Source organism: Triturus cristatus, chromosome 3_2 (assembly GCF_964204655.1).
Source record: "Triturus cristatus chromosome 3_2, aTriCri1.1, whole genome shotgun sequence".
Lineage (NCBI taxonomy): Eukaryota > Metazoa > Chordata > Amphibia > Caudata > Salamandridae > Triturus > Triturus cristatus.
The window spans coordinates 582,089,025-582,111,014 of NC_140584.1; the positions used below are offsets into that span (position 1 = coordinate 582,089,025).

At 50.8% G+C, this 21,990-nt stretch overlaps 1 protein-coding gene across 5 annotated transcripts in view; it reads right to left on the minus strand.

The window, feature by feature from the left end:
* The window catches only part of MACF1 (microtubule actin crosslinking factor 1), a 1,146,281-nt gene that overhangs the window by 569,824 nt on the left and 554,467 nt on the right, over window positions 1–21,990 (minus strand). For all 5 annotated transcript variants that reach the window (XM_085648361.1, XM_085648360.1, XM_085648359.1 and 2 more), the window contains 2 exons: window positions 8,323–8,532; window positions 6,398–6,925 (listed from right to left, as the gene is read on the minus strand). In XM_085648361.1, coding sequence (XP_085504487.1) covers window positions 6,398–6,925; window positions 8,323–8,532 — 738 coding nt within the window. The remainder of the gene's footprint in view (window positions 1–6,397; window positions 6,926–8,322; window positions 8,533–21,990) is intronic.

Consider the following 21,990-nt stretch of genomic DNA (forward strand, 5'->3'; position numbering starts at 1 on the left):
GTGGAGCTTCACAGAAGAACTAGAGATATCCGAAGGGAAGGGAGAGAAAACAGAAAGAGACGAGGTGCACCAGCATAGCAGGAGGGGTATCAAGAGCAGGAAAGGGTTATTAAGAAAGGGTGAGAATAATCAGGAAAGGCTAGGGCCTTCAGGAGAAGAGAGGCCTCATCTCAAACAGGAACGGAGCCTCAAGTATTGGGCTGGGACATTGAGAAAGGAGTCTGAAGGAGGAACAGAAAGAGATATTGGAAAAGAATGATGAAAGAGTCGAGGGAGGGTTTTAGGAGAGGAAGAGCAATCTCAGGTAGGGAAGTGAGAATAAGAAAGAGCAAATACGATAAACAAGGTTCACAAAAGGCAGGGGGTAATTTGTCTGTTGAAAAATAGCTGCAGTGTGAACTTAAATTCTCAAACTCCGACCCTGAACATTATTTTCCCTAGCCTGAGCAGCATGAGCTTGCCATGGCAGGACATACTGTGATATAAGCTTTGGTTGGAATGAGCTTCAGTATACCAAGGAATACATTTTACCTAACATAAACCTATCCTGGCATGAAGTTAGGATGGATTAAACTTGCTAGGACCTAGGCCTATGGCATAAGTCTACGTTAAAGTGATCCTAGAGGGCTCACTCTGCTGTGAACCTATTCTGACATACCCAAACTTGCCACAAACTAACCCTGTGTTGGGTGTACTTACTCAGCCTCAAGTTTAATCAGGCTTGAACTTGTCTGAATTTCACCTTAACTTGACATTAGTTTTACTTGCAGCAAACATGTCTGAAAAAAGCCTACCCAGTTATGAGCTTACTGTGAAGTGAGCTTATCTTGGCACAAGCTTACTTTAGTATAAGGTCATGCAAGCTTACTTCGGTGCAAGCTTCTTCTGTTATGGGAATACCTTGACAAAAGTTTTCCTTTTCATTAGTAGCTTTGTCACACACTTCCTATGTGTGAGCTAACCCTCATCCATGCTTCCTTTGGCACAGCCTTAAAGTACAAGTTACTTACCTTAGGTAACAATGTATCTGGTAGAGACGATTCTAGCCGCAGATTCCTTAACATAGAATTATCCCCAGGCGTGAAACTGGACCCGGAAAACTTTCTTGCCCAGCATCTCTGCACGCTGGGGGGCGGCACCACGCAACACCGCCCGACGTCCTCCGCGGGCGTGACGTCAGCGAGGTCACATAAACCCCACCCAGGCGCGCTGATGTCAGTTTGCTTCGGAGAACTTTACCGCGCCACATCGCGGAGCCATCACAACAAAACTGAGAAGAGCATGGGAACAGTGTGCGAATAAAAAGAGAACCAGGGCTACGCGTGTCTAGGCCCCAGGAAACAACAGGAGACCACCTCCCAGAACACAGACCGACATCCAGGTCACTGAGGGGGAGGGGCAGGGGGAGGAGGACGACGAAGCCCCGCAAGAAACCTCTGAATGGCAGAATCCGCAGGGGCGTGGAACAACAGAGCACCATCAAAGGGAAGGTCAACCAGCCGTTCTCTAACGTTCTCAGGGAAAACACTATCCCTCATCCAAGCATGGCGACGAAGGGCCACTGAAGAAGCCATGGTGCGACCAAGCACCTCCGAAACGTCCAGAGCCGAGTGAAGAATAAACGCCGCCAGCTCCCGGCCATCCAACACATGGTGCCGCAGATCAACGCAGGCACCCTCCTGAGAAGCGGAAGACAGAAGGGACTCAGCCGAATCCCATAAGCAAGAAATGGCTCTGGCCAATACACAAAGCGTGTTAAGCGCCCGCAAAGCAGCACCGGAGGAGGCGAAGATGTTGCGCCCCCAGGAATCCAACCACCGGGCCTCCTGTGACGGGGGAGACAACACCGATGGCAAGGAGGGAAAGGCGGTCTGCAAAAGAGGGCCCCTGGTAGAAGGGTGGAAGGAAAGACAGACAGGATCATGCGGAGCAGGACGGTGGCAGTGCAGAAGTGGCTGGAGCATTGGGTCCCCTGTGGCAGGACGCCCCCAGGCCCCCAAGAGAGAATATTGGAGCGACGCCTCGAAGGGAAGAAGCAGCTCCCATCCACCAGAGCCCTGATGGAGAACCTCCAGCAAATGATCCGTGGGGAAATGGGCAGCCAGATCACCGATGCGCAAGATTCTTTCGGCCATGGAGACCGACCGGGCGAAGGCAGCACTCGCCTCCGTAGGGCCACGAGGAGGTGAAAGCAATTCTTCCGTGGGCGACGGCTGTAAAAGGCGGCCGTCTCCCAGCCCAACCGGAGGGAGGAAAGGTAAAGCTCGCATTGGGGGAGAGTTGACCAACGAGTGGGGAACCTGAGGTGCCTCCGGGGAAGACTGCGGGCGTGGGGACGCCAGGGAAAAAGTCATGACGCTGCGTCCCGTCTCAGGAGAAGATGAAACAAACAGCTGCTGAACCTCTGGAGAAGGAGGGGCGCCCGAAGATGAATCAATGGCCTGACGCCGGCATGGCGCCGTAGAGTTCAACACTGGCGTCAGGTCAACATCGACAGGTGCCCTAGGAGACGCTGAAACGACCTCTGCCATGACGTGCACCGTTGGAGAACGGGGCGGGGTCGGAGCCGGAGCGGCCAAGGAACGGTACCGAAAAGGAGTCGACTCGACCTCCGTCGAGGCAGCCGCCTGCGTGGAGGGACGAGGGGGGCCCGGGGACATGCCCTGGCCGCTAGCCGGCCCCTGCGGCGCCACCAGTGCCAGCAACAGCCGGCGCCTGAGCGGCGTCAGCTTGGCCTCGGACAAGGCCGCCGCCTGCCCAGAGGACCGAGTGGGACTCGAGGACGAGCCTCGAGCCCCGGCAACCTCCCGCGACACCACTGGGACCCCTGCAAGGGTTTGCGGTGAGGCAGAGGCTCTGTGGTCCGAAGGAGGGAACCCCGGAGGGCCGCACCCCGACGGCACCACATCTCCAGAATCTGGAGCCGAACCTGTCGGCGCCGGAGCCGCCGGCGACGCCGCAGAAGAAGACCCCACACATGGCAAGGGATCCACAGACGTCCCAGGAAGAAGAGGTGAAGGAGGAGGAGCCAAAGAGGCCTGCAAGGCCACCGCATAGGCCTCCATCTGGGCTCTGGTCACCCCAGTGCCGGGGAACGGTGGGTAGGGTGATGACGTGCGGGACTGCACAACCCACGGAGAACCCATGCCCCCAACAGGTCGGGGACCGGTCCTCGGGGACAAACTGCGACACTTACCAACAGGTGAGCGACAGCCATGCGGTCTTGGAGAGGGACGATGTCAGAGACGGAAGTGGCGGTTCTTGAAGCCTTCTGCGGGAGACGGACGCGGCGACGATGCCGACCTGAAAATGCGGGCAGAGGGGAGTTTCATCCGGTGCTCCCGCCGGGACTTTGGCTTCATCTGCTGACAAGCCTCGCAGTCCGTGGAGTCGTGGTGCTCGCCCAAACACCACATACAGATGGGGTGACAGTCCGTCGCCGACATTTGGAGCATGCAAGACGAGCACGTCTTGAAGCCCGAAGGCATTCGCACACCGTTCCCTAAGAAAAATGCTAAAGCGTAAAAAGAAGGCCTGAAAACAGGCCAGGAACACGATCCTGGTCTGCGTTGCACGCGGAAAAGAAGAAAACTGACGTCAGCGCACCGGGGTGGGGCTTATGTGACCTCGCTGACGTCACGCCCTTATCAAATGTCCTTGCAACCTACAGTACGTGGGGATGACCACACGCCTAGTTAAGACAAGGATCATGGAGCATCGCAGTAATATACGATGTGGCAGATCTACAACAAAAATGAGCACTCACTTCATTTCGCACCCACGTGGGGTGGACGAGATGTCTTGGACAGTGATCGAAAGCGATACCAGCTGGTCGACAAAGAAACTGTTCGAAACGGAGCAGAGATGGATTTTCCGCTTGTCCACACAGAAGGTGGGCCTGAACGATGCCATTCCATGGTCAGAAATTTAAGCTGGACACTGTACATTCCAACTGTTACCCCCAGTACAATACACTTCAGACTTACCACGTTCGGAGACTCTGTTACACCTTGTACCCCGTTCTTAACAACCACACTTCAAAGGCCCCGTTGTTGAGTCCATCTGACCCAGTGTTCCAATATTCACAGTCTTCCTCTAAATTCGTGCATCTTGGCAGTTTGTACTAACTTTAGTACTTTTTACTCCCTTTCTTTAGAACCCTTCTTTTTCATTTCCTTTTAATTCCCCATTACGGGTTCTTCCATACTTACTGAACCTACAGTACTGTTATCCGATTTACCCATATATCTGAAATTAGTAGTCCTCATTTGACTACCCTCTCTCATTCGACCTTACACATGGGGAATCGGGAGGCTATTCCATCATACTACTGCCCCCTTCCATATCTTGCCACTTTTTATAAATACATTTTTATAAATATATTTTCTATAATTATATTTTTTTAATATATTCCTGCTCGGTTACTTTTATATATCACCCTGATATCGCTACATACGATGTTCATTCGGCACCCCTCCGGGACCGCGTCGGTTTACACATAGTCAGGCAGACTTTCTGAGGACAAGATGGCGCCTCCGCGAGCCGCAAGCCACGTCAACGCTTCCGCCGACGCAGCCCCGGTCCCGGAAGCCTGAATATCTTCAAATATGTACAGCGCGGGTTACCGGGTTAAGATCCGGAAGCGGGCGAGCAGGCATTGCCCTCCTCGAAATCGGTAAGTGCAAGATACCCCTCTGTCCTGTTTAGGCATGACACGCTTTATTTTAACTTCATGTTAACGGGATGCCTCTTCTGGTCCGGTAGTACGCACGTTTTTTCCTTTTCATCCTTGCCAGACACTGATCTGGCCTATTTGAATCCTAGCACTTTGGTTCTAGACACACTATTGATAACGCATTAGTAATGTCCAATAGGGGTCCTTTCACATACAACCCCCCACCCCCCTTACCCAAGGTGACATCGTTCTTGCACTCCCGGGTGGATAGTCTCGGTGTAGTGACAATCTTTACCTTTAAATACTGACTAGGATATGGGTGTGATAGTTATCGCAACTCTTTATATCTCACTGCACATTCACGTTTAGTCTACCCTGTAGAACCCTCCTTGGGGCTCGTGTCGTGCATTATTATACTATCGTTATAAGTATTTGTTTGCCTTGCCCCTTTTTTGCATTTTTCTTTCGTTTCAGTTGGTTATCCTTTAAACTCGTGGGCCAACTTCCCCCTTCCTTCCATGTAGTGGTACTTTCCACCAAGTAAGGTAAGCTCTTTCACAGCATTTTTATGTTTTGCCCCACACGTCTGTGGAGCAGTCCCTATGGTTGGGTCAGTTGTGTTTTTTGTCAGACAACACGTATGATTAATAATTTTTAATGAGCACTTCTTCTGTTTTCGTGAAGCTGTACTTCTTTATCGGTGTGGGGGAGAGTTTTAGTTACTCTACCGAATATTACCCGATCCACCCACTGTTGTGGGTAGCCCATAGCATTTACGTAATTTGCGAGTTTTCTTTCTTTTTCTCATCAGACTTTGTCTACTCTTGTCGTTCCTTATGCCCTCTGTGTTTGTTTTTCCCTTCCACTTCTCGATCTATTTAGGTGGAGAGGCCAGGCGGAGTACCGCCTGGGGATCTACATCCGTTCTTATAACACCATCCGATTTTGGATGCTCTTTTTTTTTGGTGCTCTCCATTGGGGTTCACCTTCACCTACCATAGGTCCTGAAGAAGTGTCGCTCGATTTTGGAGCGTAGATGACACGAAACATGTCGACCTTATAAATTCACCAGCCACCTAGGTACTTTATGTCCTGCTGGCGGCACCACTGTTTTTACTCAGTCCCAGTTCTACTTTTTGAATTAAAATATTCCTAGATCTGGAGCCTGTTTTAAAATTCACCCATTCACTTTATTATACACATAGCACCAGTTGCCCACATACACCTCTCGCATACGGCGATCTCAGATCAAAAGAACTCCGCCAAAGTAGCCACCAGGCCCGTTGGACATTGCAGCGCCGGTCCGACGAGGAGCGCCCTATGATGAAGCATGACACCCTAACAGGTGTGTGAGGGCATTAAGATCTGAAATTCAGATCTCCCAGCGACAACACTACTGGCATATAGTGACACCTTTCACATACATAACTCTATGTCCTATCAAAAATCACCCTTCATACACAATTCATTTTGTTTACTGGATGTCTTATATACTCAAGTAAATCACTGAGCTAGCTTTGATTTTCTACTTAACAACATGTTGTAATTGTTACTTAAAACCCTGTTGCACTTTTAAATAGTGAAATTGGTAATCTTACTCTGTTCAGTGCTCTATCCTTGTTATATAAAACCACAAAATAAATGAATAAATAAAGCAACTAATGAGGTAAAAGTGTCCTGGTATGAGAAGTTTAATGCAAGATTACCCATCCACAGGCTTACCTTTGCATGAAGGCTGCTATATCTCGATTGCGCATCTTTCAGTTTCTCTCTCACCGTGGCTGCTGCATGAAGTGATATACTTTCATCCCCTTCCTTCCCTGCTGCCTTCTCTAGGTCCACCACCTTCTGCCCAGAAATGGTGATATACCGCAGGTCACCTTTATGAGATATGACATCCTCTGAGAAGCTTCCCTGACGCCGGAGCATCGGCTGCACAGATGCTGGATCTCCGCCTCCTTTGTACATGGTTTCCAGTTCATGCTCTGAATGTTGCAGCCATGCATCAAATTCACTGTGTTCATGCAGAAATTTTTGCAGCTCATCCCATAACACCTGTGCATGCCTGAGCTGTGTTTCTGATTGCAACAAAGAGGATGCAAACTGCTCCTTGAGTTCCGAGATTCTGCTCTGCAGTCTCTGTCTCTCCTCAGGTGGAAGACTGTGTCCCTGCTTATCCAGGAAGGCCTGTGCTGACTGTGTAGCATGAATAAGCTCCTGCTGCTGAGAGAGAAGTTCCTGATGGCTGGCCTGCAAAGGACATATACAAGCCGCATGAGAGCAGTGTAGCACTGCTTATGGTAATTCAAAGAAACACAGCACCATCCACTCAAGAGGACAAAAACACATATCTATTACCGCTGCTCAACAAGCCAGACAGACAGACCCACATGGCTCTCTGTAAACCATCTACTTCTACATTAATCAACTACAGAAAGCAACACTTTTTTAATATAAATCACCCACTAGAGGAATTGACAGTTCTGTGTAATTCATCCAACCTGGTTAAAAACACAACTTCGGTTAGAGCACCCAAACAAAAGTACAAATACAGCACCGTCTACACCACCCAACACCACACCACTTATTACAGCGACCAACCAGGACCGACACTATTCAGTGTACTAAAAGCAGTCAAGTGGAGAAACATAACTCAATGTATATCATCCAACCAGGAGGAAAACATAGCTCTGAGTACACTATCCAAGAAGAAGTGTAACAGATCTCTCCGTACACCATTCAATCAGTAAGAAATACAAGGCTTAGTATACTACTCTCAAACAAAGAGAAACATTTCTGTGTGCACCCGCTAAATCAGAAAATATATTCACAACTTTAGAAAAGGATGTAAACTACGGGATTGCATACAGCATCTGAATAAAATTAGTAATACATCTAAATGTGCAGCACACCAACCAAGTTTCTCATTTAGAGTACCACTGGCAAGCAGCACACCTGGTAAAATGTGGAGTAATATATTTACTGCACATTATAATATTGTTGTCAATTTTAGGAGTTAAACGGAATTACTGCTGATTTCTATGATTATTGTTTCATGATTACTACCATCTCATGGTGGTACAAGCACATTGCAAAAGCAGGTGGAATATTTATGTCAATGGGATCTAAACTCACAGTGCAGAATGACATTACAGCTATTGAGCGTTACTGCTTACTCCAATAGCTTGTGTGGGGACAGAACTGTGAAATAGTAGGACACTTTCAATAATTCTAAACCTAGATTTCTAGGCAGTCCTTTAGTTACAAGAGTGTACTGACTTTATTCCAAAATACCTACACTATTCTACAAACTAAACATCCAATACACCATCCTGCGAAGAAAAGAAATATTAGTCCATGTACACTACCTAACTCAAAAGAGAAACACAGCTCAGTGTACATCTGCCGCAAAAAAGAATCATAACTCTGGAAATAGCTCACATTGAACACACTTAACAGATGCGACAGACAGCTCATTAACATACACAGCAAAAATGCAATCAATTCTGTCAAGATTAATTGCACATTCAAGGCTTAAGACGCAAATTTGCCTTGTGAATGTGCTTTATGAAGGTGCTTCTAAATGACAGCGATATACATGGCTTGGCATCAGAGTCTGACACTGAATTTTAACTTGCGTTTCTCACCTTCATGAGTTCCAGTTGCTGGTCCAGGGTTGCACCAGATGTGCTTGTACTTGCGACTGGGCCATCACGTGCTGTTTCCTCAACAGGACTGGCAGCCACCTGCTGCACATAAGCGCGGGACACAGGCCCATCTTTCTTCAGTGACACTACCCAGCCCATGAGAGACTCTATCTGATTTCGCTTCACCTCCAGCTCCTCTGCTGTTTTCACCTGAAATAGAACAAGATATGTCTGAGAAAGAAGAAGGAAGAAAATGGCAATACAAGAGAGGAAGGGCTGAGACAGGAAGCAAGAAGGGGATGGGGAAGGGATAAAAGCTAGATAGGAGACCGCGTAAATGCCTAATCTACTCTCAGACTCCAGAACCTCTTTCGTAGCATCTGCCAGGGCAATGAAATGGTCTTCATTTCTGAGCTAGTGCTCCCAAGAAGTTATTAATCCTTAAATAATGTGAAAAAGGGCACTGGAGAGACAGCCAGATCTTCTTGGTGGATAGAAATGCATTTTAATGTGTAGTGCAGTGAATAAATGACACAATAGGGTTGTTGGTGAACTGGTGGACCACCCTTGGAAGTCGGAAGCTTCCTTCCAGGCTACCAATTCCAACAGTTGTCCAACAGCCGCCAAGAGCAAATACACAAGGCAGCAGCATATTGAATCTGCTTTGCAAATGGCTTTCCCTTCAGATTGTAATGTGACAGCAGCAATTAGACATATACAGCCAACATATTACCAATGTGATCAAGGTGACCGATGGCCTAATTCCCAGTTACCTTATAATACATTAGCTACATAATCAGCCAATCCTCTCTGGATGGCAAACCAAGAAAGGGTTGTAGAGTATGTGAGGAAATGCCCTTATTGAAGGCAAAACACACAATTGCTGGACATGCAGAACAAATCAAAACATTCTTCCCCAGTCAAGAGATCTGAGTTAAATCATCATTTTTTTGCTCACCATGCCACCCCAGTTTAGACCAGGCCATATGCAAATCAGTCATGACCCTGTGCCTCATTAGAACAGTTCAGCCTGAACTGCCAAGCCAGGTCCTCCTTGGACCGGATACAAGCATCCTGGGACCAGTTTTGGGGTTTCACTCCCCAATAGCCAGGATAGCTTGATTCCAGCGGCACAGTGAGCCCAGGACACACGTCTGGGAATACCCGGAGTAAAAGACACACAATTGATGGACGGAATGCAGAACAAATCAAAACATTCACCCCCAGTTAAGAGATCTGGGTTAAATCCATCATTGTTTTGCTCACCATGCCACCCCAGTTTAGACCCGGCCATATGCAAATCAGTCCTACCTTCATCAGCTGCTATTTTAGTGCCTCACAGGCCAGGAGTAAGGCAGATTCAGTGCTGTATAAAGCCCTAAAACCAGATTGAGTTTCATGAAATACCTGGTGTTCTTCCATAAACTTAGTCAGTTGGGAATTGAGAAATTTCTCAGCAATTTTTGCAAAGAAAGGAAGCAGTGATACTGGTCTCAGATTTTCTGGAAGCGCAGGATCTATGGACAGTTTCTTTAATACCAGAACCACCATTGCGTGTTTCCAATTGTTTGGGACCTGCCCTGAACTGAATGATGAATTCAGCAACTTTGCGAGCACCGGTACACTAGCCTCCTTCCCTCGTAATAACATATTTGGCGGGATAATATCCACGGGAGAGCCCGATTTGACTACTGACATAAGTTGAAGTACATCTCTTTCGAATGGTAGTCGGAAAATAAAACTTACCTCATACAATGTTTCGCTTATTGAAGAATCATCGCCTCTTTTTGTGAGATTTAGTGCTGAATTAGTGACAATGAACATTGGAGTGCTGACGTCCAGCGCCTAGTGAATAAGCTTGGACTACTAAAGTATATATACAATTGGCTAATTTCTGATTGGCATATTTAACTTAACTATAATTCCCTAGTATATGGTGCTCTGTATAGCCAGGCTTCTACTTTAAAAATCACTAGTGGACTCCAGAGCACATTGTGCCGCCCCTAAAGTGACAGTACAAAGCATGTTTTCAGGCTTGTCACAGAAGCCTGCATTTTCAGTTTTAAAACTCCAAAATCAACTTGGCAAAATAATCGCTTTGCCAGGCCAAAACCTTCATTTTTAACTCCTACAAGTCACCCCCAAGGTAGGTCTTCAGTGGCCATAAGACCGGGTGCATGGTGTTTAAAATGTTGGACATGTGTCCTTACGTTTTACATGTCCTGTCAGTGAAAAATCTCCCAAGTAGTTATTCCCTGTGGCAAGGCGACTCTCCCATAGAAAAGCACCGGGTTACATCAGAGCACCTTGTAATGTAACACTTCGGGTTGGGGACACCTAAACCCACGACTCGAATTCATAGGAATTTGAAAATCCAATCTGATGGTAAAGCAGGGTTTTAATTTACTATTTTGGAAATTACACTTTTAAAAAGTTGTCTTTTACCTGCCTAAAGCCTCTAGTAGTCCTTTGTGCTATAAACCGCAACCGTCACTGACAGCCAGCTGGGAGGTGTGCATTTCCTTCAGGAAAGGGAACAAAAGGGCCTTGACTTGTAGGAGGTGTTGGGGGGAGGGGGTACTTGCCCCAGACCTTGTTTTGATTTATACTGCACCCATCTCAGTGGTGTACCCATAGCTCTGAGCAAGGGTAGTAAGATTTTGCCAGTTGGAGTTTTGCAGAGCACTGTGGGATTGTTTAGTGTCAGACTCCCCAGATATTATTTCAAAGTGAGTAGGGCTGCACCTGGGAAACAAACTAGGGCCAGACATAAAACTGGCATCCCTGGCAACCTTCCTTAGAACACTGTTGGTCTTGTGAAAAACAGATGAAGTACTGCACCTTCTGAACCAAAAGACTAAAATGCAGAAGGACAGAGTCTACTGTTTTACCTGAGGACAGAAACCCCACCTGAACCCAGGGTAGAAGAGCGGACTCCAAGGGCTAGTCGGCTAGTCTCTTGTTAAGCTCCAGGAACACAAAAGCTGCAAGAAGCCTAAAACAAAGAAGAGCTCTGCTGACCAGTTACAAATGATTTGTCCTGGACCCTGTTGGTGGCTTCTAGGTGATTGAGTTCTAACTCACTAACTGGTGTCCAAAGGGTCCTGGACCCTTGGCATATGTTAAGAGTGTAGTCTCGAGGGGGAGGAGCCTAGCGCTTGACCAAGATGGCCGCGTGAGCTTAGAGCTCCCGAGACCCTCGCGCCCTCCGTCGACTATCCTGTCTCTAATCCTGCTGGTATGCATGGCACCGTGTTGCTGAGTTGTCAGGGAGGCGATTGATGCTACCCGCGGTCGGATCGCCCATCGGGAACCTGACTTATGACTGGCGAACGATTGCGGCCTAACTCCCGGAGATGCCAGGGGCTAGAGTTGGCAGGATGCCCGACTCCTAGTTGATCAACAACGGCCTGGTGAGGTGTGAACTGTCGGACGGAGGCCCTCGCTCTTTCACTTTCGATTTCGTTCCCTTTGTCTGCCCGGACATTGTAGAGCTCTGGGTGGCTTTATAACCCCAAGGACGCTCGGCGGGCTACTCTGGCAGCACAAGGCGGACCTGCTCACTCCTTATTCCTCTCTCTGAGAGGGAACGGTCTTCACTGCATTGGACTGCCTGGAGTCCATTATGTCGGGCAAAGCAGAAGGGGATCGGCTGAAGACTAAGTCCACCAGGCGGGGAACGTATTCCCAAGTCAACAGTATGGACCGCTACGCCCTCCTGAAGACATCGCCGAGTGGATCGAGCCAGGCGCCGGATGCCCAGAGGGAGGACTCGCCTGGGACACCGGAGCTCTCCCTGCAGGATGTCATGGGCGCGCTTGATGGGATGCAGACCTCGATGGGGAGGCAATTCGAGGCCCTGGCGCATAAGGTGGATGCCATCCTGGTGGATGTCAACTTGATCCGCTCGGACCTGGGCAAGACAAACTAACGCGTTAAGGACCTGGACCACAAGACCACGGGCCTCACTGATGATGTTGCGGATTTGCAGAACGAGGTCCGGAAGCTGAGGGCCGAGAGTGACCTCGCCGCCCGCCGGCTGGAGGACTTCGAGAGCCGGTCCAGGCGCAACAACGTCCGCGTCATCGGGGTCCCGGAGTCCTCGGATGAGGCTTCGACGGACCTGCTTGTGGAAGATTTGGTCCTCAATCATCTGAAGCCTAAGGGCCTTGGAAAGTTTTTTGCGGTGGAAAGGGCCCATAGGGTGCCGGGCGGACGGCCCAAGGCGGGTGCCCCGCCGCGGCCGATTGTCGCCCGGCTCTTTCATTTTCGAGATCGGGACGCTATCCTGCAAGCTTCGAGGGTGACGGGCCCAGTCCCCTTCCAGAATGCGTCGGTGAATTTTTATCCGGACTTCACCCAGCAGGTGCAGAGACAGAGACAGAGCTTCCTGGGGGTGAAGCGGAGACTTCGGGAACTGGACCTGAAGTATGCCATGCTTTTCCCCGCCAGACTACGGGTGGTGCATGAAGATCGGACATTCTTTTTTGACTCTCCTGTTATGGCCGACGAATGGCTGGACGCTTTGCCCCGGCGACGGACCGGGGACGACATAGCCGAGCATGGAGACAGTGGCCGGGATGGACAGGGCTGAAATCTCAAAGCCGGCCTGACTTGATTTGACCATACTTGAAGATTTGAACAGAGTGCAGTCACTGTGGAGGGTTGCGGGAGGACGAGGGGTGCTCTTTTCCTCCCTTAGGGTACTTTTTGTAGATTTTTGTTTTTGTAGGGCGACAGGCACACTGCAAGTTGGGGGGGCTTTTTAAGCTGCGGCAGGGGTGCAGGGTGGGGGGAGGTATGGGGTTTTTGAGTTTGTTGTTGGGGGGTTTATTTCTGCAAGGCATGATGATTATCCTCAGGACTGTTCCATGGTGGCGCCTCGGGTGTGGGGTGGGCCTCTTTCCGTTTGAGGATGGGGGGTAGAGGCTTAAGTGTTATAAGCTGGAATGTTAATGGTTTGGGGGATCGCATCAAGAGGGGGATTGTTTTGCAATTTCTGAAACGTTCAATGCCAGACGTTGTCCTGCTGCAGGAGACGCATCTCATAGGCAATACGTGCTATGCCCTGAATAGGAAGGGGTATAAATTCATTGCACACTCGGGATTCTCTTCTGGGTCCAGGGGTGTGGGCATCCTCGTTAGAGCATCGTTGCCTTTTGAGGTGGACTCCACCATTGTTGACGATAGGGGGAGGTTTGTGGCGGTGGCGGGGAGGTGGGAAGGAAGGACTTTGGTTTCGGTTTATGTCCCGCCGGCCCTGCAGGCCTCCACATTTGCTGAACTGGGCAGGGCTTTGCTGACTCTCCCGGGGGGAATGCTGGTAGTGGGAGGGGATTTCAACGCTGTGGTTTCCGGACTGTTGGATAGATACCCGCCCAGGGACACAGGGGGGGCTCAGAAATGGCTTCCAGACTTCCTGGATACGTTTGGTCTGATAGACTGCTGGAGGCTCCGGCACCCCACACAGAGTCAATACACGTTTCACTCCGGGGCGCATGGTAGCCTCTCCAGGATTGACTACCTGCTCACTCTGGCCGCACATGCCTCGTTGATATCCGAGGCGAGGCACATGGCACGTGGTATCTCTGATCACTCGCCAGTGTGGATCCGGCTGGATCTAGGTCGGGAGGGAGGAGGGAGGGTGGCCCCCATCAACCCATGGTATTTCCGAGACCCCAAGATGCGCAGCGCCCTGGTAAAGAAGGTAGATAATTACTTTAAGGACAATCTGGGAACCGTGGACTCGGCGGTGTCGCTGTGGGAAGCTTTTAAGACCGTGCTTCGGGGGGAGGCCCTCTCCCTGGTGGTGGCTGCCAAAAACCGGAGGGATTGCAAGGTGCGGCAAGTGGAGGAGGAGATTGCGGCCCTTGAAGGGAATATGGAGGAGGATGTTACAGAGTCCTCATTGCATGAGCTTTGCCTGAAGCAGGCGGAGTATAGGGACCTGGTGACGAACGCCGCCAAGACCCTCAGCAGGGAACAACAGGGCCGCCTTTATGACGTTGGGGATAAGGCAGGGAAACTCCTGGCGTGGTTGGACAGGAAAGAACGGGTCAATAGAGTGGTGCCAGAGTTGATTGGAGAGGGGGGAGAGGCGATCGTGGAACCTGAGGGGATTGTGGAGTGTTTCGCGGAGTATTTTCATAGGGTTTATTCCTCTGTGTCGGACAGACCGCCCGAGGACTCGTCTGATCTCCTCCGTGATATCGAGTTGCCCTGCCTCTCTGACATAGATAGGGACGATTTGGATGGTGACATCACGATTGACGAGGTGGCGGGGGCGATTCGCGCGTTGAACTCGGGTAAGGCCTCTGGACCGAACGGACTGCCGATCGACCTGTACAAATTGTTCCCGGATAGGGTCGCCCCTCACCTGCGCGCCATGTTTTTGGAGGTGCGGGGGGATGGGATCCTTCCGTTGGATCAGCGGCTGGCGTCGATCGTGGTCATACATAAAGAGGGTAAACCCCGAGATAGATGCGCCTCCTATCGGCCCATTTCACTCCTCAACGCTGAGCCGAAAATTCTGGCCAAACTCCTGGCTACCCGTTTGATTAGGGTACTTGGCGATTTGGTCCATCCGGATCAATCTGGCTTTATCCCGCACCGAAACACAGCATTGAACCTTAGGCGGCTACATGGCGTCATCGCCAGGGCGGACACGCTGCGTGAACCGGCTGTTGTGGCATCTCTTGATGCCACGATGGCCTTTGACACGGTGGAGTGGGCATATTTATGGGCCGTGCTGGCCAAGTTTGGTTTCGGTCGCGGGTTTGTGAGTTGGGTTCGGTTGCTGTACGAGGGGCCACTAGCGAATGTTGTGGTGAATGGTCGGGCATCTACTCCGTTTCAGCTTGGTAGGGGTACTCGGCAGGGCTGCCCCCTGTCGCCTCTGTTGTTCGCCCTCGCCCTCGAACCGTTGGCTGTGTGGATACGTTGGCACCCGGATATACGGGGCCTTCGGTGGTCGCCTGATCACGAGGACCGTATTTCGCTTTATGCCGATGATATCCTGCTGTATCTTGCCTCACCTAAGAAGTCACTTATAGTGGTCTGTGACGTACTCGCATCGTTCGGCAGGAACTCGGGGCTTGTGATTAATTGGGGCAAATCGTACTTGTACGTTCTTAGTGGCGAGGTCCCACCGATCCCTAGAACATGTTCGATACAGGTTGCCCAGCAGGGCTTCGTGTATTTGGGGATTTTTATATCCATGGATCCTGCTGTGCGCTATGAGAGGAATCTGCTCCCCCCCTTGGCACGCTTGAGGCGAGATGTTGAAGGTTGGCGGAGGCTGCCGCTCTCCCTTGTTGGGCGTGCAGCCCTGTTCAAAATGATGTCTCTTCCCCGCTTCCTCTACGCCCTCCAGAACACCTTGGACTGGGTACCGGCCAAATACTTTCGGGAGGTCGAGGGCCTCCAACGGACGTTGCTGTGGGATGGGCGGCCGCGAATAGCTATTTCAAAGTTGACGCTCCCATGGTACGATGGGGGCATTGCGCTCCCGGACATCCGACGGTACTACTGGGCCACGCAGCTGAGCGCGATCAACCATGGGTTTTATGGCCCTGCCCTCAGCCCTGGGTATGCCATGGATAGGTGGCTGCTGCGTGGCGGCAACTACTACAGGGCGTTGTATTCGCGGTCCTTAGACTCGTCCCTCACGGGGCCCACAGGTGTGGCGGTGCGCGTATGGAAGATGGCGACCGACTCGCTGGGCTGGAAGGATAGGCTAACCCTCGCTACCCCATTGTTTGAATCGGAAAGATTGGGAAGACTCTGGCATACGAAGGGCTTTGATAAGTGGGATCTGATAGGTATATCCAAGGTGGGAGATGTGCTGCATAAGGGGAGGGTGAAGTCCTTCGAGGAGTTGCAGACTGAGTTTGAGCTAGGGCCCTCAGAGTATTTTAGGTATATCCAGATGCGTCACGCCCTCCGATCAGTCCTCGTGGAGGGTGAGAAGGTGCCGGAGTCCTCTCCCCTTGAGGACCGAGTCCTTGATGGTCATATGCCCGAGAGCACGATTTCGCTCATATATAAGAAGTTGATAAACGTCCGGGCAGACTTGCTATTGGGGCTGAGAGAACAGTGGACCAGGGATGGCCTTGAGTTGGATAATGAGGGCTGGCAGTCAGCGGTTTCTTCGCCTAAGGAGGTTGCGATCCCGTCGCGTCTGAGGCTGGTGCAGCTTAAAATACTGCACCGGGTGTATGTGACGGGGCCAAGGCTGGTCCACATGGGATTCTCGGAGGACGGCCTGTGCAGAAGGGGATGTGGTATGGTGGGTACTTTCCTGCACATCATTTGGGAATGTGGTGTCATTGTGGAGTTCTGGAGGAGAGTCCATGCAGTTATGGGGGAGGTGACGGGCATTGTGGTACAGCCGGAGGCGCGGTGCTGCCTCCTGAACGTCTGGGGGCCCACTGACCTCGATGAGGCGCAGACCCAATGGGTGACTCTGGGTAACATGGTAGCTAAAAGGGATATCGCGCGATTATAGGGCTCCTCGGGACCCCCCACACTGACCGCGTGGAAGGAGAACATGGATTGGAGCATGTTTAGGGAGAAGACGGTCTACTGCTCTAGAGGTCGCCCCCGGAAGTGGCATGCCATCTGGGGGCGGTGGAACCAATACAGGGGGGGAATATGTCTTGCCCCGGAACTGGAACCTCCCGAGGAACAGCTTTCCCCCTGACCTACTTTCCAGCACAGTTTGGTTTTAGTAACCGTTCTGGGCCTCTGCTGTTCCCCTTCTTCCTCCGCACACAGTCTTATACTTAGTAGATGAGTGGGGTCCGGCCTCCCCTGGGGGCTTTCGCCATGGGCTTTCAATGTTCTGCCTTGCTGGGGTTTGTTGTGTGTTTTTTCTGTGTTTATTTAAAATTGGACCTTTGCATTACTCTTTGAACTGTATTGGGGACACATCACTGTATCTAACTTGTAATGCTGCCGAACCTTCGGGCTGTCGGCTGAATAGCTGTGTCCTGAATTTCGAAATAAAGGTTTTCAAAAAAAAAAAAAAAAAAAAGAGTGTAGTCTCTCTCCCTCAAGATTGCAAAAGTGGGCACTGAGAAACTTTTTCTGAACATTTTCCTACAAAAACCAGAGGCTACCACAGGTCCGACACCAAATCACAGCCACCAACATTGCTTTGCTGGTTGGATTCAACCTGCTGGTTTTCCCCAATGAAAGCAGCTTGACTTCTAGAAAAGCTTCTAAGTCCAAACGTGGAGGATTTCACCAGAGCCAATGCTGAGCAGCATTTGCCGCCATTGAGCCCTCTGTCAGATCCAGCTAGAAGCCTGCCCCGCCAACGAGAACAATCCTCCAGAAAAAGAGTATGCCCCAAGGTAAACTTTTCACTGGTACTAAACTAGTACCTGTAGCTAACCCACGCTCCATCGCAGTCGACCTTAACTTTGACCCGGTCTAGTGTGACTATGTAACTGGGGTTGAAGCTGTGTGCTTTCTGGTGCTGGAAAACTCTAAAACTCGTAAAAATCATATCTAGATTCCCCATATCTGATTTTTTCATTTTGGTGTCTGTTTGTTCATTAAATGTATACTATATTTATAAATTGGAGTGGGATTTTAATTGAGTTGCGGTTTTGATGTATTAATTGTTTTGGTACTGATAAATAGTTTACACTTGTTCCTTTGAGTTAAGACTGACTGCTCTGTACCACAGCTACACAGGACTGAGCTAAGGTTTATATTAACATAACCTAACTGGACCTGATACAGAATAGTAACATTATTGCTAGGCGAGGTCTCACAACCACCCTAACTAATGATCCACTTTCACACAGCCTCACTGAGAAGCAACATGTCTCAGAGGAGAACCATCTATTGACATACATATGAAACACCACCAATGGCAGAAACTTGAGGCAGTTGTTGGGAAGCATGTAATCCTGAATCCACAAGGAGGATCAATCACAGGAATAAAGCATTGAATCTCGAGGAAATAACAGTCAAATACACTTAAAGATCCAAGAGCAAAAGTCAGCCACCACAGGGGGCTCAGGGTGCATTCACGGTTACAGGATGTGCCACTCCTGATGCAGCCAGTGCACAACGTTTTAAAAGATAAAGTGCTTTCCACAGCCCAGGGCCGCAGATTTAGGGGACAAGAGTTGCAAGACAAACATGTTACTTACCTTCGGTAATGCTTTATCTGGTAGAGAGCAGCTAGCCACAGATTCTTTACCGTTGAATATCCCCAATCGTCAGACTGGATCTTGAATTGTTTTTAGCAGTCCCCTAATGTGCTAGTGGGTGGCATCAAGCGCTCCGGAAGTGATGTGCGCAGTACCTATATATGCATCAACCCAGCACACTAAACTCAGTGCATGACTATTTTTCTGCACCAGATACACAGAGCGATACTGAGGTCGTGTGGCCAGTGCACCAAAGTGGGGCCCTGAGGGATCTCTAGGAGGTGAAATGCAAAGTTCGCAGAATGGGAAGGCCGGTAAGGAATCTGCATCTCTGCCAGATAAAGCATTACAAAAGGTAAGTCACTTGTTTTTTTTTTAAAGCTTTATTTAGTTTTGATAAACATAACATTGTGAAAATATCGGCTGTGCAGCCAGTGAAGAGCAAGTGCGGAGATACAACTTTACATTCCCCCCTCGTATACAAAAAGCAGTTCGGCATCAGGGCAGCGGTCCATAGAAAAACCTCCATCTAGAGCCCACCAGTCTCATCAGCCCGTGCCCACTAAAGGGAAAGGACGCAGTCAGGACACACCAAGCATGTTCAGCGGACATCACCATCTTCGGCCCAAATCCCCCAATGTAGCCCGCCCCGAGAGAGTGCAGCCCCCAACATCCAACAGGGAGGAATACCAGAACTACCCTACTCCCGTGGGCACTATTCCGGAATTGGCACGCGGTGGGGAAGAGCTAGGGAGGGAAGCGATATAGGTCTTGTAGGGGCCCCAGATATCTTTGGGACGCGCCACTGTAGGGAGGAGACTGGCGTAGATCTCGCTGTTTGTGCTGCAATAAGCCATAGACGTGAGCCATGTCCCGGCCGTGGGGGCCGTTCTACCGCCCCAATGTTTTGCCACCTCCCGCTTGGCGAGTAGCAGGCCCAGGGAGGCAAGCCTGCGGACATTCTTTGGGAAATTTACTGTGTAGCCCAATAAAGCGACCTCCGGAGTGGGAACCAGCGTGAGCCCCAACATAACGCCAAGGATCTCATGTATCTGCGTCCAGTATGATTGCAGTCTGGGGCATGTCCAGGACAGGTGCGCAAAGTCAGCGTGTGGTGCAGCGCATTTCCAGCATGTGTGTGGGCGCGCGGGGTCAATGGCGTGGAGTCTGTCAGGGGTCATGTAGCAGCGGCGAAGAAATTTATAATGGAGGAGTTTATGTCGACTATTGAGTGATATCGCGTTAGTGACTTTGCAACAAGCGGTCCATTGGTCATCTGTAATCGGCCTACCCAAATCTGCCTCCCAAGCTGCCCTCAATCGGCCATCCTCACATGGAACCAGTGCTGCGCAAGCCTTATAAAGCTTAGAAACCAAATGGGCGCCAGAGTCTTTATCAATGAGGAGCGTTAGGGGCTCGAAAGACTCGGGCTCGAGAGGGAATCCCGCAATGTCTGAACGAGCAGCACAATAAAGCCGGCGCAGGACAAATTTGTCCATGAACGTGGCCTCACTGAAGCGCTCCTCCTCCGAGACAGAAAATATGTGGCCCCCAGGGTAGAGGTCTCCGATCTTAGTAAGATGAAACTTGGCCAAAGTGCGCTGCACCAATGCCTCCCCCGTGCCAGGCAGCAACCCGGGGTTGGGAAGTGGAAGAGAGGAGGAGTAGAGGAGAGGCTGGGCTAGATAGCGAGTGAGGCGATGCCATGCCCAGCTGGTGGTGGACACCGTTTGAATGTCTACTGGGTCCCGGGGAACCCCCTTTGGCAACACCGCCGCCAAACGGCCCGGGAGAACGAAATCCGCCTCGGGACGCAGGAACGGGATACGAGCGTCAGGGTGGTACCAGGCATAGGCGTGCGCACACTGAGCAACCAGATAGTACAAATACAGATCCGGCACTCCGAGGCCGCCCCTATCATGAGGGAGCGTGAGGGTCTTCCAACCGATCCGGGGATGCTTCCCGCCCCATACCAGCCTAATCAGCTGGGATCGCAGCGTGGAGAAGAAGGCCCGGGTGAGAGGGACAGGGATATTATTGAAGAGATATAAAAATCTAGGGAGAACTATCATTTTTATGATTGCAATTCTGGCCGACATGGACAGCGGGAGCCTCAACCATCCCTCCACCTGTGCCTCCAGCCTATCCAAAGCGCGGCCATAGTTGAGGCGGATGAGTTCGTCCGTGTTTAGGTGGATCTGTATGCCCAGGTACCGAACCGAGTCAGAGCACCACTCCAACGGGAACTCGCACTGCCATGGGGAGGTGCTGCTGGTTAAGGGGAAAATTACAGACTTATGCCAGTTAATGCCCAGCCCGGAGTGTGCGCCGAAACGAAGGATCTCCCGTATCAGGGGGGCTAGATTGACCTGCGGTTCTCTTACATACAGTATGGTGTCATCTGCGTAGAGGGAAGCAAGCAAGGGACCCGTCCGGAACTGGAGACCCCTGTGGAGATGGCGCTCCTGGAAATGCCGGATCAACGGGTCCATGGCCAAAATGAACAGTAGCGGTGAGAGTGGATAGCCCTGCCGCGTACCACGCGTTAGAGAGAAGGGACCAGACAGCGTGCCATTGATACGCAATCGGGCCGTGGGGCGGCTATACAAAAGCCGCGTGGTAGCAAGCAAGCCCTCCGGCATGCCCATACGTTGCATGACGGAAAGGAAGAAAGGCCATTCTAGGGTATCGAAGGCCTTCTCGGTATCCAGGAGGACCGCCGCTGCAGGCGTGGCCGGATTAATTCTATGCAGAACCGTGAAAAGCGTCCGCAAATTTAAAGACGTAGAGCGGTGCGGGACGAAGCCCGATTGGACTGGCGAAATTATGAATTCCATCAATTGAGAGAGCCTGTTGGCCACTATCTTCGCCAGGATCTTGTAGTCAAAGATTAAAAGGGAGAGGGGCCGGTATGAGCTACACAACGTCGGGTCCTTGTTTGGTTTCGGAAGCAGAACTATTACCGCTTCGCTGAGGGTAGCCGGAAGGGAGCCGTGCTTCCGCATACACCTCTATCAGTTGTGGCGCCAGCAGATCAGAGAAGGCCTTATAGAAATCCCCGGAGAAGCCATCGAGGCCGGGGGCTGTGGACCCGCGAAGCACCTTAATCGCCCCGCGCACCTCCGCCACAGTTATAGGCTCCGCCATGAACTCCTGCATGCCCTTATCCAGGAACACAAGCGCGATCTCCGATAAGTAGGCCACACGAGAGGTTGGGGATTCCCCCAGCTTGGTCTTGTATAGTTCGGAGAAGTAGGTCAGGAATTCGTCTCTGATCTCGGTGGGTGTTGTGCGGAGTGAACCATCTACGTCCCGCACCTCAACTATTAAGGATTTACCATACGGAGGCCTCAAAGCATGAGCCAGCGTGCGTCCCGGCCTGTCCCCCTCCCCATATCTACGCGCCGTCTGGTACTTCCCCAGATACAGAATCTCTCTGTCCGCTGCCTCCCGAAAGTCAGTCAGGAGGCAAAGCCGCCTAGCGGACACGTCACTAGCCGGC